The following is a 20,171-nucleotide window of genomic DNA, read 5'->3' on the forward strand; positions in this document are numbered from 1 at the left end:
ATAAATTCAAGAATACGTGAGAAGTGAGAATTCAGTAGGGCTGGCAGAGGTACATTGATTAATGAGGAAAGTAATGCATTTTTAGGATTGAATGATTTTATGTAATTAAAAAAATAGTTACCCATTATTTTTTTATTCCATAACACTGGACATTACCTTTCCTCAGTGGCAGATTAATAATCTCTTCTCATTCCGTTAAAAGGATGAGGGAAGGGGAATTGATCACCATGCGAGTGAAGCAGAGAACTCCGGTTCGGAGCATGCACTTGTCACATTTCTTCGTTTGCCCATTCATATTTCAGTTTCATTTTGTCCTTACATTATTTGTTAGGTGCATTGTTAGATTCTTCTTGATTTCAAAGAACAGTTCAGTATCTTTCAATATATTAACCTGTGCATACCCAGGGGGAGGGGGAAAAGAAAACACTTTATGTACAGTAATATACTTTTTTTTTATCCGACAAAGAATGGTATACTGCGACATCTAATACATTTAGTCATGAAATAAATTGCAAAATGTGAAATACACTTTTGATCATTAAATTTTAGAGTTTATAAAGGGTGTTCCATTAATTTGGAACGATTTGAAATGTGAAATAAGGTTAAGTGTTTAATGTTTTTTTCTTTTTCTTTCAGATTTTAACAACTTCAGCCTTTGCCAATTGCAACCATGGAAAGATTAACAATCGAGCAACGTGTTAAAGTTATCGAAGCGTATTACGAAAATGGACGTTCAAACAGAAATGCATTTCGGGCACTTCGCGATTTTTTTGGTGAACATAATCGACCAACTGAGAGTGCAATTGGCAAAATTGTTCGTAAATTCAAACAAACTGGGTCGGTGGCAGATGTGAAAACGCCAATGCGTGCTCGTTTACGCCGTTCAGCTGAAAACATTGCTGCAGTGCGCAAGAATGTGGCTACGAATCCAGACACCTCTATTCGTCATCCCGTGCAGGAATTGAACCTCTCCACAACAACGCTACATCGAATTTTGACAAAGGATCTGTCTCTACACGCTTTCAAAATTCAATTGACACAAGAATTGAAGCCTGCTGACCATTTGAAGAACCGTACATTCGTCAATTGGATGCACGAGCAAAAACAAGCCGATGATGATTTTTCACAAAAAATCATCTTTAGTGATGAAGCCCATTTTCATCTTGGTGGGTTCGTTAATAAGCAGAATTGTCGCATTTGGGCTGATGAATATCCAAGGAACATTGTTGAAAAGCCACTGCATCCACAAAAGGTCACTGTTTGGTGTGCATTTTTTGCTAGCGGAATCATTGGCCCGTATTTCTTCGAAAATGATGCTGGGAATTCTGTAACGGTCACAGGCGAGCGATACCGTGTCATGATAACCAACTTTTTATGGCCTGAATTGAATGCTATGGATGTCGAAGATTTGTGGTTCCAACAGGACGGCGCCACAAGCCACACAGACAATGCAACAATGACTTCATTGAATGAGAAGTTCCCAGGTAGCATCATCTCTCGAAACAGCAATGTCAATTGGCCACCACGATCGTGCGACTTAACCTCATTAGATTTCTTCCTTTGGGGTTATCTCAAAAGTAAGGTCTATGCCAACAAGCCAACAACAGCCAACAACAATTCAACAGCTGAAGGATGAGATAATAAGGCATATCGACGAGCAACTATTCAGACACGTCATCAAAAATTGTGACCATCGAGTGGACGTGTGCCGCCGAAGCCTTGGCGGACATTTGGCCGATATTGTTTTTCACACATAATTGTCATGCCTCGAATAACATGATCCAAAAGTGAAATCAATAAAGTTTCACCAATAACACCGTTTTATTTACTGCTAACTTTGATCAGTCTTAATGGAACACCCTTTATACGGATATGAGATTTTCTGAAGTTGAATTATCCCGAGTGTTATACAATTCACAGAAAATTGATTGTATATTCTAGAAGCAAACTTGGATCACTTCACACATAAATAAACTTAATACTCTAGTAATTACATAAATGTACTGTTAGACGGGATATGTTTATTTTGTATAATAAGTGGATATTTAAATCAAATTTAGGATTATATTCACAATTTTAACATCTTAATGTCATTTTACATACTGATTTTGCTTCGATTTTTCACTGCTATAACACCTACATTTCTCATTTACAGCTTTTGAACCGAATTTTTGCTTCTTTGTCAAAATATTTGCTTCACTAATCTACTAATAGCATATGCTGGTTGGTATCTCAGGTTCCTTAAATAATACCCAGTCTTGCCAGCTGTGAAGATGGAATGGGAAGATTGCGAAAACCGTGTCACTATGATAGCATTAGACAAGGTTGAGAAATCAGGCAGCGAAATTCTCCAGACCTTAAAAAATTTGAAAATCAGTCAGTCTGTGCACTGGCCCATCCAGCCCTTCAATGAAACCAGGTCTGTTAAGGATCGCCTCGACGTCATCCTCGAAATGTGTGGACCCCAGCAGTGCAGAAGACAGTGGCTGCATGTGTTCGCCGAAATCCAGTTCGGAAGCAGGTAGTGTCTGCTCGCAAGATGAATGTATCAAAAAGATCAATGTCCAGGCTACTTCGTGAGGACCTTGGACTGAAAGATTATCGCCAATCTACTGGACATTACCTTGAGGCACGACTGCAGCAGAGGGTGGCAAAATGTAGACACCTCCTGCAGCGTTACGGTGAGAATGGCCATCGAAGGATTCTTTTCACCGATGAGAAAATCTTCACGGTTGAAGAGCTTCAACCGCCAAAATGATTGGGTGTATGACACTAGCTTGCAGGACGCTCATGAATAAGTTTCCAGAATTCAGAGGGGCCATCACCATCCCCCTTGTGTGGTTTGGTGGCAGGGGGGTTGTTATTCTGGTGCCACCCAGCTGAATTTTTGTGAAAAGGGGATTAAAACCAATGCAGTAATGTATGCAAACAATCCTGGAGCCCATTTGTTTGCAAACCAACACTGGAGTATCCAGCAACATTTTGCAGTGGCACGAGCATCACATGCCTGATTTCATTTCAGACTGGCCTTCTAGCAGCCGCGACTTCAACCCATTGGACTAGAAATTGTGGTCAGTGCTTGAGGGCATTGTCTTCAAGAAGATGCACCACATAAGTACGTTTGAAGCATTCCTTGGTAGCAGCAGTGGCGGATTTTCCAGTGGACATCATGAGTGCTGCAATAGATTAGTGACCTGGACGACTTTGAGCATACCAAAGGTGGACATTTTGAAAACTTATTGGTGCTAAGTGTGGTCAATACTACATACAACTGCCATGTAAAGTTACATTAATATATCTTTAGCTACTGCTCAGTTCTTCATTATTTACATTGTAACAGTATTTACAGCAAGACTACGTATTTTTAAAATGTATAGTTTCTTAGCATGAAAATAATTTTGTAAACCATTAGTTGGATGATAGTGGAAATTTATATCACTTTAGTTTCTATACAAAGTAGACATTATGTGCATTTAGTTATTTTGCGATACATGAGGGGGGTAAAATGCAGTATAAAAAAAAAAAATTCCTGTCCTGATTGAGAAATATTTTGAAATAATCAAAAATACAAAATTTTATGTCACCGAATACAATACTCTAATTTCATATGTGGTATGATGAAAGTGCAAGTGGGGAATCAAGGGATTTTAACATAAACATACAATTGCCATGAACATGGTTAGTACATGAATTTTAGTTGGAAGTAAATAAGGGTATGAACTAATAAAATTAGGTCACACACTTACCATATCAACTTTAGACATCCCAAATTAATATTTTATGTAGGGTCACCAGATGTCCAGTTTTTCCTGGACATGTCTTACATTTTAGCCTGGTGTCTGGAATCCGGGAGGAATTTAAAAAATAGTACTGAATACGTGTTTCAGTTGAATAGAGAAATCATGCAAGTTACGAGTCTATGGACTGCACTTCCAAACCAGGGTGGCCACTCTAGGAGCATGATAAAATTCAAGTATAATTCCCAGTTTTTAAGGCTACAAGAGGTTCTCTAGTTCAACCTTATGTATTATCACATCTCAACCTTACCACCAAACACACAGCATATTGGCAATATAAAGGGTCCTTGCGATTCCAATGTATCCAAAAATTCAATTCAATTAATCGGTACAGTATATACATATATTTAAAATATTTAATTTATGGTGCGGCGTTTACATTTGCCATTTCACATACTTAACTAACTCTCTAGCCTTCTTAAACCCGAAGGTTCATTGCTGCAGCAACACAGACCTTCCATCTTTCCCTATCTTGAGCAAGATCTATATACTCTTTTCCATCCCTACCGATTTCCCTTAGGTCCATCTCAACGTTGTCCCTCCATCTTCGTCTTGGCCTTCCTACAGGTCTCTTACCATCAGGTTTCCCAACAAGAATCCTGTAAACTCATCTTTCCTCTCCCATTCGTGACACATGGCCTGCCCACCTAAGTCTTCTTGATCTAATTATTCTAATAATATCTGGACATGAATACAAATTATGTAGTTCTAAATTATGTAACCTTCGCCATTCACCTGTCTCTTCATCCCTTTTAGGTCCAAAGATTTTCCTAAGGATCTTATTTTCAAATACTCTCAATTTATGTTCCTCTTTCAATGTGAGGGACCAAGTATAATACTACAGGCAAAATTATTGTTTTGTATATTTTAACTTTTAGTTTCTTAGATATTAAACGAGAAGACAAAAGTTTATGAAGAGAGAAGTAACGCATTTCTGAATTAAGCCTACTTTTTATTTCCTCTTTAATATAATTTTCATTTGTTAATATTACTCCTAAGTATTTGAATTTGGAAACTGGTTCAAACGAGTTATCAATAATTAATTTTGATTATTACCTAACACTTGGTTTCGGCCTGTAAGTATATATTTAGTTTTCTCTTTATTAACTTCCAAACCTCTCTCTTTAGCAGTTTTGAAAATTATTTTAGCATTATTCTTATTTGTATTCACATCATCTGCATATGCTAACAACTGAGTCACACCATTTAATTTTAGTCCTCCTTTAGTTTCTTTTACCTTCCTAACAGCATATTCTAAGGCAAAATAAAAGAGCAATGGAGAGAATGCATCTCCTTGTTTTAACCCATCATGAATTGTACATTTGTCAGATTTATTAATACCCACACGAATTTTACTTTCGGTTTCACTGGTGCATATTTTTATCATACTAACAAGCTTCTTAGGTATTCCAAACTCTAATATATTATATAATTTCTCTTTTGACCGAATCATATGCTTTTTTGAAATCAATGAATAGCTGATGGACATTTTCATTATGTTCCCACTTTTTTTCAAGTGTCTGTCTGTGAAAAATTTGATCTGTAGTTGATCTGTTACGTTTAAATCCACATTGATAATCACCTATAATTTCATTAGCATATGGGGTTAGTTACGACTTGAAATATATCTACAAACAAATGTTGGATATACTAAAGTACAAGAAAATTGTTAATTGTATAAGAATTTCAAACTCAAATTTACCTAATCAACTGCAAGATATCTTATCTTTATATAAACTTCCGTCTGTCAGATAGATTGTTCTGCAAAGGACACTAACAAAGTAAACCTATTGAGAGAATTGCTTTATTTTCCACACAGCTTTATTTTCCATACTTGATAAAAATAAAAGCTCTAAACTGTGAAACACCTGCCTCAGAGCATCTATAAATATGTATAAATTGGATTTGGATTCATAAAAGTTTCCAATTTTCGGAACTGAAATACAGCAATCGTATCCTAGCAGACTGGCGACTGGAACGGGTGTTTTACTCTGCTCCATCACATCAGATTCCTGACCGGAAAGTGTTAAATCATACTTAAAAAAAAAAACTTGCAAAGTATCAATTTTAAATTACTTTCTAATGAGTTCGTACGCACGTGGCAAACTGACCACATTTTTGTCTCCAGGTCCGTACGCTTTGTTTAAGAATTTCTTAAGGAAATACTATGGATAAGACAACAAGAGCAAATTTTGACAAGCCATTCATTTAGCATATGTACTAATTTCTGGACAGTACATAAGCCACCATACAGTTGGCAACACTGCACTTTCTCCACTATTTCCCTGCTCCTCCTCTGCTACTACGTGCAGCCCTGCTCTACAGTTAGGTGGGACAAGGTAAAATATAGTAGTCAAAACTATTGCATGGGCATAACACAAAAAATCACATGTGAAATTTATTTATTATGATCTTTTGTATTTTACAGTCCATTCAAGTGAACAGATTAATCCTCCTCTTCTTCACCACCACCTCCTCCGCCCTGAGCCTTCCTCATGTTCCTCCTCTTCACTCGGCCTGGGCGGCCACCGCCAAATGGAGACTTCAGGGAGAAGTCAATGTGCTTCTGAGAGTCCAGTCGTACGCTAAAGCTGGGAACGTTTACAACTTGCTTTCGGACTCTGAAAACAAAAAAAAAAACAACATCAATTCATATTCTTGTCATACAAATGAAAATTTGAGCATGATCAGAGTATAATGCCTCATTAAATAAGGAGTGGCAGGTGTTTGTAAAAATATGAAACAATGATAGCCCCTAATTTCAAGTTAATGGAGCCATTTGGTACAATTCCATTACATGCACTGTCCTCTTCCATCCACATACACACACACTCTTAGACACAATTTACATGAAATCCACATATAAAGAAAGCCCTCAGAGCCTATGAAAGATGAGGGGTACATTCAGTGAAGTTTTGATATTTTTCTGGAATCATAATTGTGACAAGAATGGTGATGAATGTACAACCAAAGAAATTGGGGCTCGCTCCACTGTATATGTCCAATGACGAAGTGGCAAATGCACCACCTTATTTCTCAAAACCAACTTAATATTTCAGACTTACCTTTTTCCACTAATATGCCTATGAAGGAATATTTGTTTGGGCATAGATTACACCTTCGTTCAAAATTAGTAGAATTTCTACCACCATCCACGTCAAGATACAGCACAGTATACTCCTGTTCATAAAAAGTGGCACATTTTATAATATTGGGACAGTTAAAAGCATATCTGGGATCATTTAATAACTCAACTTAATAATGTAGAACTTTATATTAAAGAAAAAATTTCAGAAGGCAACAAATGTCTTCATGCCTTTATGGATATATTTTAGGCTTTAAAATTCAAGAGAACATAGATCATGCTGATGACTTGGGAAAGGAAAATACTAGGGCTGAGCCGATTGCTAGTATCTGTTTAATTTTTTTCACTGATACCAAAGATTTTGAGTGACTAGAGTGGCCAAGAGAAAACTAATTTGTCAAGATTTCTCCTTTTCAATGGTTCGTTCACCCTTCCTTTTAACAAGAATTGCGTGTACATTTCCGGAAAATCATGCTGTTTACATTTTTATTTATTTTGCATTCCTTCCTTGTGAAAGTTGTACGCTCTATGCACTACATAAATTTTATTTTACATGCAACAACTTTCTCTCCCCTCAAAGACTTGTGTAATTAAATTGAGGATCATGAAATGAAGCAGGAACACTTATGTTAATCCACAGATTTTTTCGGTGTATCTGCAACATTTTAACAATGTTTGCAATATTTCCAAAATTTCTCAGGAAATTTTAAGTGATATAATGCTATATGAGAATAATTTGGGAATATTTGATTTCATTAACAGAATGTGATGTGTTTTGTAACTCTGTTACTAACCTTTGTTATTTTAAACTGAAATTATACAAGTATCGGTATCTGTTGGAATCGGCAAATGTTGGCATGGGTTCAGCCCTAGAAAATACTAGGAAAATATATGGACCAAAATATGATGAAGGATGGAGAACACCTTACAAATCGTGAATTGAAGGACTAATATAAATCTCATACTATAGCTGAAATTAAGGCAATGAAATTGGGCTGGTCAGGACATCTTATTACAATGAATGATGTAGTAAAGAAAGTATCCTCCGTAAAACCTGAACGAAGACTAAGAGGGTGACCAGTATGCGATGGATAGATTACTGGGAGAGACACACTAAAGCACTGGGAGATAAGAAGATTGAGAGAAAACCACAAGATAAGACAGGAACGGACCGGCATTGTTGAGAAGGCTAAGCTATATTAAAAGGGCTGTAATGACAAAGAAAGAAGGGTAGTTAAAGTATGTGCCACTTTATCTGAACAGGAGTGTACAATGTGTGTCCCAAAATATTGAGTTAACTAAAAGTTTGTGCAATTTTCCCCAGCATACAAATTCAACATTTCCCCCAGTCCCTATGCAAAAAAAAGTAGGATCTGAAAGTTGGATATGGTTCTTCCCCCAGCACTGAAAGTTGGATATGGTTCTTCCCCCAGCACAACAGTATTTGATGATTCTTGCATGGCAAACAGTACTCTCTTTCTGAACTGTGCGCTATAAGCAGCATTCAAATACAGAATGAGAAGCTTTTTATTTACCATTGTTCCTGGGATTCATTAATGATGAATCCAGAAATTGGTTCAAACACTGGAAAGAATTGAAAAATATCTAGCTGTTCCAGCTTCTAGAGATGCTAGGTGGAACAATACAGATCAGTCAGAACTCATTCCCAGCTGGGTAAGCAGGCTGATACTTTCTTCAGGGTTCCAAATTGATGATGGCAATACAGTTTCTATTGTCAAGAGCAGCATAAGACAACTTTCCAATAATGTAGAACCAGTCAATATATAGAACACACACACCAGCAAAAAAGTTTACATCTCAAATTGAAAGACAACAATAACAGATCATACATTACGAGAACACACACCAAGAAAGTAATATTTATTACTAAACAAAAATGTATGCACTTGTGCATGGCCAGGGCTGAGCAGATACTTCTCCGGATGCAACACAGTGTAGAATGAATCAATTTAGTGATTAACCTTTATCAGACTGAAGCCTCGCACACCAGTAAACCCTCTATGGACAGCACCTTCTCAAGCACAGGCTTTACAAACTTGCAACTCAAGAACTAATTCACGAAGAGAGTTGATCACATTTGTGTTGTTTTTTTTTCCTTTCTTGAAGACTGGACTTTCAGTGGAGGTAAAATTTATGCATTGTGGCTCCTAATGAATGATATAGCAAACGGCCCTGTGGCCCACAAAATAGACAAAAATGAATGAAAAAAATACATGTGGCAGTGGTACATTCCTACAACAATGCAAAGCCTTGACGAAAATAGGCTGAAACATCTGGTGGAAAAATTTTAATTTATAAGAGCAGCAGTGTTGCCAATGAATGGAAACAACTTTCAGAATTTCAATAGTAAAAATAGATGTATTGCTTTGTAATTCCTTTATTGTTGCCACGAGATGGTGGGATATGTATCCCATAAGTCCGATGAAGGGTAAATATGTTTTCTGGTAACCATAACCATTTGTGTGAAATATATATTTTTAAGTGAACATTAATTTTCCAGGGAGGGATGCATGCAAACCACCCCTCTTCTGGACGTACTTCAAATGGCAATATACAAGATTTGTAAATACATTGGTCAATACCTACCACCTATTAACATTTATAACTGTTGCAAACAACTTCAACTGCTAAATGTTTAAGTATCAGTAAAAATTAAGATCATCCCTATTGTATCTGTTCAGCCCTGCACAACTTCTTTTTCTCTACAATACAGCAGAACTTACCACTTGTGACAATAATTACATTCAGGAAGCTCACTGTGGGTGATTATCACCAGCTTGGGCTACATCAAAGTAAAATGTACAGACGTTGAGTGGCGGTGGTGTCACCCACCCCCACACAAGTGGCCTGCAAGAAATCTTAGCTTGGGCTACATCAAAGTAAAATGTACAGACGTTGAGTGGCAGTGGTATCACCCACTCCCACACAAGTGGCCTGCAAGATATCTAAGATCTGGGACCAGCATTAACCTGGCAAAAATAAAACTGCCATGTACAATATGCCATTTATATTTTCACATAAAATCAGTTTGTTTATAAATTTGTGTATTATTCATAAAAGGCTTGCAGTATTTCATCTTACCTAATCCATTCCTCTTCACTGTGGAGGACAGGCAACTAGCCCTATTATGTAATTGCATTTTAAAAAGCAAATGATTAGGTTAATAGTGATCAATAGAGGCATCCATATTTAGTTTTAGACTAATACAAAATATGAAATTACATATTCTAATGTTAATTTTTAATGTTTCTGAAAAGTGTGAGGTGCATTTTTCTACCCTGTTTTGTCACGAAACTAACTGCAAAATGCGAAGTAACTTTTAAACACGAAATTTACTGTTTATATACCCACGCGACACTTTCTGAAGTCTGAAGCATCCTGCGAGTTATGCAATTCACAGAAAATTGATTAATTCTGCTGTAAATGTTTGAGAAGCTAAAATGGACTCCTTTATACAGGAATAAACTTAATGATTTAATGTGCTATTAGAAGGGATATGATTATTGTGTAATAGTGCAGTTTTTAAATCAAATTTAGGATTATATTCACTTTTTTAAAAACAAAATGTCATTTTATATGGTGCTATTTCACCGCTAAAACAGCGAAATTTCATTTTATTTACTGCTTTTGAACAAGAAATTGACAGTTTTTCTACCAAAATTTTGCTTCTTTATTTGCCAAAAATATGTGCCTCTAGTGATAAATTATGTAATGTATTAGTGGAGTCTGGAATACCCAAGACAGTTAATATCCAGTGTCTTATCAACATAAGGGGCTAAAGCAATAAGGAGAACCTGCAAATATATCTATTTGCAAAAAATTGAATTTAAATTGAATCACTAAAAGTTACTAACATTTAAATTTCTACAAAAAATAACACCTTTATGAGTTGGTACCAAACTTACCTTATGTGCCTCTGCCTAATGAGAACACGAGCATGGTGAATGGACTTTGCCAAGCCCAGCTTGAAGACCTGGGTCTGAAGCCTGCGTTCCAAGAAATCTTCAATCTTCAATCCCAACACGTAATCAAGCTTCATCCTGTTTTCATCCAACACACCAATTCGGACCAATCTGCGTAGGAGGGCATTTCCTGCAATACAAACAGGCATACCACTCACTCTCAGTGAAACACAAAGTACCACATGCCTCCATTCCACTATCAGAATTGTAATGTTACATTATCGGCATACTTACTCAGACAAGAGGTGATAAAAAGGTAAAGTGCTCCCCTGTGCATAGCACCATGCCATGAAGGCGTATAGGTGCTATGCACAGGGTGCCAATGTATTAACATTCATTAGAACAAAACTTACATACAGCACAGAACTAGCAACCTACATAAAAATCTTGAAAGGAAACAATGATGGTATTGATTGAGTTGGTGTTTTAAGAGGAGATACAGTTATTTGTGCATTTATTTCAATATCTCCAAAATTGGCAGTGCTACTAAAAAAAACCTGGGTGTATCCAAGAGTATCAATCTCTCTATATATTGCAAGTGGAAGCATTTTCTTATGTTGATTATTAAGCTGGACACGATGTTTGAAAAATATGATAAGAATTTTTGGAATCCCATAGGGAATCCACTTAACATGCGGATAAAATAACTCAATTTCACCTTAAATGGGAGTTAAAACTGACTTTCACGGAGCTAGATTTACAAAGGCTGGATAAGTGCCTCCTAGGGTAATGTTAGTTGTCAAAGGGGAGGGGGCACTGCTCTTATTGTTAACTCTAAATTGGTGACAATTTATTCTTAGTTTTCAACATCTAAATCTGGCAGCATCGCCCATCTCAATAACCCACAGATGGTTGGGTTAAATCGAAAATAAAGAATTCCCTGATAACTATATGTCAATTTCTCGTCAAACACTGTGCTATAAAGAAGTAGCTGAAGAGATATGAGGGAGTGGGGCAATGCAGCCAATAGAACAATATCACGTCACATGCAAAATGTATGACAAAAATTGGTCTGTGGGCAGGGGGGCGGAACAAGTGATGGCAGCATAGTGGGGCACGGGGGGTGGTTGTTCCAGTTCACAGCTGAACGAGTGCACGAAACAAGCACATCTGGCTCCAAGATAGCTAAGTTGACACACTGCCACGGATGGGAGAGCTTGGGAGACTATCGCATGCCCTTAAGTCCACTTTAAGCACAGTAAGGCTAATTTGGACTGGACATGCAGTTTAAAGTGGGACCCGAACGATTGTGCAATGTGCTCCACCAGGTATCGAACCCGGAAAACAATGATGGCTGTCATAAATGCTTAAAACTAATTGTTCAAAAATGTGCTATGAAAACAGCATGATTGAATATAATGATCTTTCTTGTGTAAAGGGTGCAACTATCACTGTCCCTTGATATGGGCAGATTCGAAAAATACAAGGTGTGGCAACTGAACATACTGGCTTTTTATTACAAACAAAAACAAGATTATTCCATGCAACGAAGCCAATTAATACATGTTGTACTACATCTCAAAGCATTTTATGAAAATAGAATGAGTGGAAGTTTCATGCAGTTTCTTGACTAGGACAGTTAATTTTCTTAATGACTTCTCAAAACAGACAAACTCATTCAATGTTATTGGGAGTGAAAAACTTACAATGTCCAACAGGTGTTCTTTTCATTCCTGATGCAGTCTCCTTTAAGATCTTACCCAGACTAAAATTATATACAGACTGGGAACATGTAGATTACGGCAAATGTTAAAAGTGTCGACGGAAGGCACGCAATGTTGCCACAGCACACTCGGAAAGAAAATTCTCTCAACCACAAAAAGACAAGTGTTGTGCCGACCACTGTTACATGCTTTGAGAAAAAGAACAGCTGAATGTAGTTACTGATTTAAAAGCAGTCAGATTCTGTTGCTGCAACTCTCAGGTGTGTGCTTTTCAAAAAAAATGAACTGTCCTCGTCAAGAAACTGCCACTCATGCTATTTTCCTTAAATTCTTCAAGATGTAGTGCAGCATGTATAAAACTGACTTCACTGCATGAAACACTTTTTTTACTCGTAATTAAAAACAGTCAGGTTGAGTTGCAGCACCCTGTATATCTAGATACTCTCAAATTCTTTCAAAGTATTACACATTACAGCCACTACAGTAGAACCTCAATTTTACATTCTTCAGGGAAGCAATCGAACATAAAATGTAGGAAAACATAAATTAAAATTTTCTTCATATTGGAACCATCCCAGGAAAATGTAAAATCTGGGTTCCACTGTTATGAGCAGCTCGGGAGAAAAACTTGATAACCCACAAAAACTCTGGTGACAGTTTGTCCATTGCATTGTGGCTTATGGGTTACCCAGATTATCCCATGTGCTTCTGACCTTGACCGGCTACTGAGGTTCTACTTTTTTGTTTCAATATGAAGAAATCTGCAGCTGAGGCTCATCGAATGCTCTCCACTACGTATTGTGAGGACGCTATAAGTGAGAGAACCTGTCGTGAGTGGTTTCAACGCTTCAAGAACGGTGACTTGAACGTCGAAGACCGGCATAGTGGTGGAAGACAAAGTTTTCGAAGAGGTAGAATTGGAGACATTGCTGAGTGAAGACTCGCGTCAAACTCAAGAAGAATTGGCACGATCATTGGGACTGACACAGCAAGCCATTTCAAAACGTCTGAAAGCCATGGGTATGATTCAGCATGACAACGCACGACCCCACGTTGCCAAAGTGGTGAAAACGTACTTGGAAACATTAAGATGGGACGTCCTACCCCACCCGCCTTATTCTCCAGACATCGCTCCCCCTGATTATCACCTGTTTAGATCAATGGCTCATGAACTGGCTGACCAACACTTCCGATCTTATGAAGAAGTCAAAAAGTGGATCGATTCGTGGATCGCCTCCAAAGATAAACAATTTTTTAGACGCGGCATTCGTACGCTGCCCGAAAGATGGGAGAAAGTAGTGGCCAGTGATGGACAATACTTTGAATAATGCCTGGGTAAGCAACGTTTTTCATTCCAGCCTCATATTTTTGGGGAAAAACGGCGGAAGCAAAGTTGTACACCTTGTAGCAGACTGCAACAAAGTGCTAACCCTTGTAATGTTAATTTTTTAACCTTCATTCTCTTACGATTTCCTGGTTACCTCAGTGGATAGCAAGTTTGTATGTTTGAATTGATATTGGCAGATGTTGCAATAATTACATTTACAAATTACATAATTACAAATAATACATTACTACTTTTGTCAGAAGCATCAAGAGATGAATTGCAGGTGTGTACTATTATCTTCAGTCACTCACAAGCATTATGAAATACCTGCAGAATCTACAGCTTAATATAGGACTATCTAATTTCTTAATAAATATTAAACGTTTGTATTTGTGTACTGAGCTCTGATATCTCGTTCTACTTATTTCAATATTAAAAGTAAAAAAAAGGTAAAGTGCTCCCCTGTGCTTAGCACCACGCCATGAAGGCGTATAGGGGGTGTGGGGGTAACGCCCCACACTTTCTTGATCCGGTCGTGAGTGGGGGTGATGTGATCAGCATCATGCCCCTGACCACCTTTACCCCCCAGGGTTTCCCCCAGGTACCCATGTTATTCGATGCTGGGTAAGCGCTGGGGCCGCTACCAATGTTAGAAAAAAGTTCCCGGATTCAACCGGCCGGGGATCGAACCCAGGATCTTTAGCATGGTAGTCAGATGCGTTACCGACTGAAGTGTTGTGTATTTTAGATAGCAAAATTAATCTAGAGTTATAATGACAGTCGTGATCACATTTTAAGAATCTAAAATGCAATCTTCATTAGTATACACACCTCTGACATTCCTAAATTTCAGAAATCATTGAAATAAAGTTAATGAAAAACCCACCGGGTTTTAAAATGTTTTTTTTTCAAGTGGCATCAACTGCATCCAATGTTAATTCAATTTGGAACGGAGTGTGGGTTATGAAGTATTACTCCCGAGCTGCTCATATACAGTATTAAGGAAATTAGGAGCCTTTCAGCTGCAAGCAGAAAATTTTATATCTGTGAGATGGTCCTAGTATTTGAGATTACCACAAATTATTGTTTCCCCATTGGGTAATACCAATATAACAGAAAAAAATTATACTAAGCCCCGCGACAGGTTAACCTTGCAGCAACTTTTTACATATATAGATCCAAACGTGCGCGCAGAAAATAGTTCCGCTGCAATACTGCGGATTTTCTCACTGTCTGTGATATGAACAGCTCAGCGGTTAAGGTGAGACTGGCACGAGGATGCTGAGTGCCGCTCAACTGTGGATTGATACATAAAACCTGCTGCAAACTTAACCTGTCGCGGGGCTTAGTGACCAAATGAGGAGTACTGATATAGGCTCTGAGACTACAGAAACAAATTTAATCACCATAGCTTCGATCAGTGCCAGTTTAAGACTTCAATTGATTTGTCAAAAAAAAAAACTTATTATAACACTCCTTACACCACTTCCCATTTTGCTTCTTGTTAATATGCGTTAACAATGCAGCTCACTAATTTCCTGCAAACATTTTCTCAAGTCCCTCCATGTCTGTTCTTAATTAAAACAAAGCAATCTGTTACATAGCAATCTCACATAAAATAACCAATATGAGAAAACCACAGGGGCATTGATTAATATTACATGCATTCTTCTGTGCTTTGATACTGAAATTTTTTTAAATGTTGACATACCAGTAAGTGTTACTGTTATCCTCCAGGAAGATTAAAAAATCAAGAATTTCACTGTGTGCATGTGTATATAGAGGGGAACACATTTTTTATTTTATGCTTTCCTACATTGTACATTCAATTCTCATGGTAACAATAGAACATAATGTGATCAAATTTCTGTTTTCCCATACTTTAAGCCTTTACAGTAGGCTGAAAAATTTAAAACAGACTACTGTAGGTTCACCTTGTCAATGTGAAACTGCAAGTGCTTACTGAGGAGAAAGATGACTGAGCACAATTAGAATATCCTCCTCAATAATTCCTCTGGTGACTTGCACAAGAAAAACATTTCCTTGAAGTCTGTGTGGCAAGCTCCAAGCTTTAAAACCTGAAGCCATGCATTAGAAGAATCGAGAGAAAATATCAGGAGAAATTGAAGCAATTTCGGAAGAGGAACTGATACATGTTAGTGAAGTTGCTGCAAATGTGTGGATGCAGGAGGACATTTCCAACACCTCTAATAACAAGGTACATGCTCATTTTATTTGTTGGGATCTTATTTCATTACATAGCTAGTGGTTTCACTTACCCAGCAGTTGCTCTCTTACTGCCCAGCACACTAGCCACCACTACATGGCCATCTCGACAGTGAAAACCACTGTATGCAGTGAAACCCCCATTTTCACGCATTGTACATTCAATCTTCATGGTCCCGACATACTAAAACGTTTTAAAATTTACCTCTATTTTACATTTTTCCGCATTTTAAGTTCTTGCAGCTTGGTCCCTTGAAAACATCGAGGTGTCACTGTATTTTACTTGGATAGAAAATAATCTTTGTACAAGACAATAGAATCAAGCAATGTTTAACAGGGGTGCCTTCGAAGCAACAATGCAGAAGTTCGGGTCTGGATTAAAAAGTTTTACCAGGCGAGCCGGGAGAGCCACAGTGGTCTAGTCGGTAGGGTGTCTGACTGCCAGACAGGAGACCCGTTTCCAATTACTGGGACGGCTGGTAGGATTTTTTTTTGGTCTTGTCCCCGCAGCTCACCCAGACTCAAATCAATGGGTCCTGGAGACAACACTTAAACACCAGCCAGACAAGTTCAGGTAGTTTGGGAGTGTGGCACATTCCATGACCGAAGAAGGAAGGCATGGCTCAAATTACATCGGTTCAAGCTTTAAACTCCTTTGGTACTGAGTGAATTGTCAACCATTAAGAGGCAGGCTTGTTACACACAAATAGATACCGTTCACTGGTAGTTCCTTTCAAGGCCGATTTGGCAATAATAAGACAATATATTCACAAGGCATTGCTCACAAAGGAAGCTTTCACATGAAAATATGTGGAAGCCAGAAGGTTTCCTTGCCATGGAACTTAGAAATACTAGATAATATACAGGTATATGTACGTTTGGGCAGGGGATGGTAATTAAGGAGTCCAGTGACAGACCAAATTTCCAAAATTACAAACAACTTCTATTATGTTTTCAAAATTAGGGATCGGCGATTACATGCAGTCAAAGAATGAATGATTGATTGATTTAAATTTGTTGGGTGCATCGGCATTATTGTAACCTTCAATGCTACACGAGAACTGTCCCCTTATCTAAGATTCTTACTTAAAATGTCAGAACAAGGGGTGTGAAATGCCCCTTGAGTAAAGTTAAAAGTGCAAGGTTGTAAAGGGACCTGTACAAGACAAAAAACAACACATTAAAATGTAAGAATCAACTAAAAGCTTCCTCACACACAGTGGAAGAGACCAGCTCTTTTCAAAAAGCTACAAACATTTCATAAAACACCGTTATTATCGAGCAGTCATGATGAACATCTGGGAAGATTAAAAGTCGGCTGGAGAAAAGCAACATTGGCACATTCAAGAAGAATATGCCATATAAGACGAATACGCCATATAATAAAACAACATTACAAACCCCAACACATCGGAGGGTCCAGATCTTGCAGCAAGTGACTGTGGGTTAGACAGCTGCCTAATATCGAATAAGAACTTCTTCTCGACAAGAGGGAGTTGAATACCATGGGCTTAATAGCGTGAAGCTTCTTCACAGTTAATGCATTCACACTTGAAGAATGTTTCCAAAGGTATGTTTGTAAGATTGCTACATTGTCTTATATTTTTCCCCGAAGAAGTATCCACCTATTGGCACAGTAGGTTGTAGAATTATAGCACTGCTACATACATTTTTTCATTCACGTTGTTCTATTGTATAGTGGAACCACAAGCAAAAAAACCTGCGCAGAAGCACATCGCGCCGGCGGGTGCGGGAAAGGGCAGGGGGGAAGGAACATTCAGCCGGCTCACGTCAGCGTTGCCAGGCCTATTGATTTCTCGGGAGAATTCCTTAATAAACTATTGCTATGGAACCTTCAACGGCCAGCTCAAAAACACGTTTCCTGCTCATCTTTACTTGAACATGGAGGGGAGATGTGGAATGGAACTCCACTCAGCTGTGAAAAGTGCTGTTTGAACTGTGAAATTATGTCAAATGCTACTCAATTGTGCTAGGAAATTATTTTATTACTTTTATTACATTACATGCTGTCTAATTCACCAAATATATTTCACATACGTAATGCTTTTTTTTCATTATGGTGCAGGACGCGTGCCCACCCCTATCGATAACTGTACACCGAACACCAGCAGAAGGCAAATTGATTTGTTATTGTTAGCATTCGACTTGAAAGATTGTGGAAAATCACCGACAACGAAAGGCGGCACGTTAGCTTCATCTGTGAACACAACTTTCTACCATTTCCTGTCATAAAAATTCCTCGCGATAATAGAGGCATCGCAAACCCCTTGTGTCGGTGCTGAGAAAGGGCAAATTTGAGGGTGTTTTCCAGGCACCCTCTAACCGGAAAATGCGGAAGAGATGAAAGATATTGGTCGGTTCCTTCGGGCGGTTTACTTTCTTTTGTTTGAAACATGTCCACTCCTGAAATGGAGATCTTCGGTATATTTTCACCAAACACAGGGTGCTGGGTTTAGATAAAAAGTACAAAAGTATCTGTGACGTTTACACCGTAAACAATGCGCGCCACTCCCCTTGCCCCCCAGTGCGCACAACTGCCGCCCCTCCCCCCCAAGAACGTCGTTCATCCGCTACTATTAGATCATCTGATTTTGTAGCAGAACTTCTGGCTTCCAAGAAACAATCTCCCGAATTTTTCAAATCTGACCTGGCAACACTGCCCCGAACACCGATAACGGCAGGGAAGTTGCGCGAACGCTTTGGACGGAAGGTTTTTTTCCTTGTGGTCGAGCTACAGTAGCAACTAATACAAATTTTTGTGCAGCATTTAGAATTTACTTTGTTCTTTGATTTAACACCGCAAGGAAGCAGGTATACATTTTTTCTGCTAAATGTCCTGTCATTCGAGATTTCATTTCTCTGATTACTCTGTCATAGATTTCTTCAAATTAGTAAGTGTTTCCTCATTGGGTAATACCAATATAACAGAACACATTATACTAGTGACCAAATAAGGACTATTAATATCGGCCGCCATTTGACTACAGCAAAAATTGAATCTTTTAACCATAGCTTCGATCAGGGCCACTTTAGTTTTGACTCGTTTTGTGAAAAAGAAAAAAAACTAGCACATAGCTTGCTAGGGTTGTATGTTTTTCTTTCATCACATATACAAAGTTCAACATACCTTCTTGTACAGCTTATTTCATAATTTGAAGTATTTTACCAACATTAGCCTTGCTTGTGCATAAAGGCGGAACAAACACACTCCCAATGACATTCTATACATAGTCATTTAAATCTATATCTCCAGTTATTCTTCTTAATACCTTTCTCAAATCGTACATCTCTCCTCAACGTTAGATTGAGAAAGCATAATTTTTCTAGAAATGCTGTATCATTCAGAGTTCAAAACCCTAATTTAAATGCATGGGAGACTTCATTCATTGCAGAACACTGCAACAATTAATACAAAGAATGGCAATATCTCACTATGGGGTTTCCTTTCACAAGTGCGGTAAGCTACCACCTTCAAAATTTAGTCCTACAGAAGAGATCACAAATCTTTGTAAAAAGGAGGATTTGGAACTATATGATGATATTTAGTATCCGCAATTAAAATTGACAAAAAAATAATTTTCAAAATAATAAATTGCTTGTTTCACAATTATGCTGAGACAATGTAATACAGTCCGTAAGAAAAGCATGTTTTAGCCTCTACATTTTACATTTAATGCTGCAATTATTTTAACTTTCCTATGGACTCTTACTTCAATTTTTTTATTGCCGCATTTTACAACGTGCAAATACTTCCCTGAAGAAAAGGAACCGTAGCAAAATATGGGATTTCAATACCTTAATTTAAGCTACTGGGGATTTCTGCGAACTGTTAAATGTTTCTCCCTTGGGTAATACCAATACAACAGAAAACATTATACTAGTGACCAAATAAGGAGCATTGATATAGGCCACCGTTTGACTACAGCAAAAAATTGTATTTTGACCATAGCTTCGATCAGGGCCAGTTTGGACTTGAGTTTTGTCCGAAAAACAAAAATACACATTGTAAAGTACAGTGTCATGGAGGGACATTTAGGAGTAAGGCTCCACATTCTCGATCTTGGCCAT

General features: G+C 37.9%; 1 protein-coding gene and 2 non-coding genes across 3 annotated transcripts in view; all 3 read right to left on the bottom strand.

Moving 5' to 3' along the window:
- Positions 1-6,182: 6,182 nt before the first annotated feature.
- RpS9 (ribosomal protein S9) overlaps positions 6,183-20,171 on the bottom strand; it is a 34,625-nt gene continuing 20,636 nt past the window's right edge. The window contains exons 3-4 of the mRNA XM_083124223.1: positions 10,809-10,995; positions 6,183-6,418 (exon numbers count right to left, since the gene is read on the bottom strand). Coding sequence (XP_082980349.1) covers positions 6,244-6,418; positions 10,809-10,995 — 362 coding nt within the window. The 3' untranslated portion in view covers positions 6,183-6,243. The remainder of the gene's footprint in view (positions 6,419-10,808; positions 10,996-20,171) is intronic.
- Positions 18,997-19,132, bottom strand: LOC145989507 (small nucleolar RNA SNORA16B/SNORA16A family). The gene has a single exon (XR_014441869.1). It is a non-coding gene; the product is annotated as a small nucleolar RNA SNORA16B/SNORA16A family (small nucleolar RNA).
- LOC145989508 (small nucleolar RNA SNORA16B/SNORA16A family) lies at positions 19,935-20,069 on the bottom strand. The gene has a single exon (XR_014441870.1). It is a non-coding gene; the product is annotated as a small nucleolar RNA SNORA16B/SNORA16A family (small nucleolar RNA).

This window comes from Lepisma saccharinum, chromosome 6 (assembly GCF_977018435.1).
Source record: "Lepisma saccharinum chromosome 6, izLepSacc3.1, whole genome shotgun sequence".
Classification (NCBI taxonomy): Eukaryota; Metazoa; Arthropoda; class Insecta; order Zygentoma; family Lepismatidae; genus Lepisma; species Lepisma saccharinum.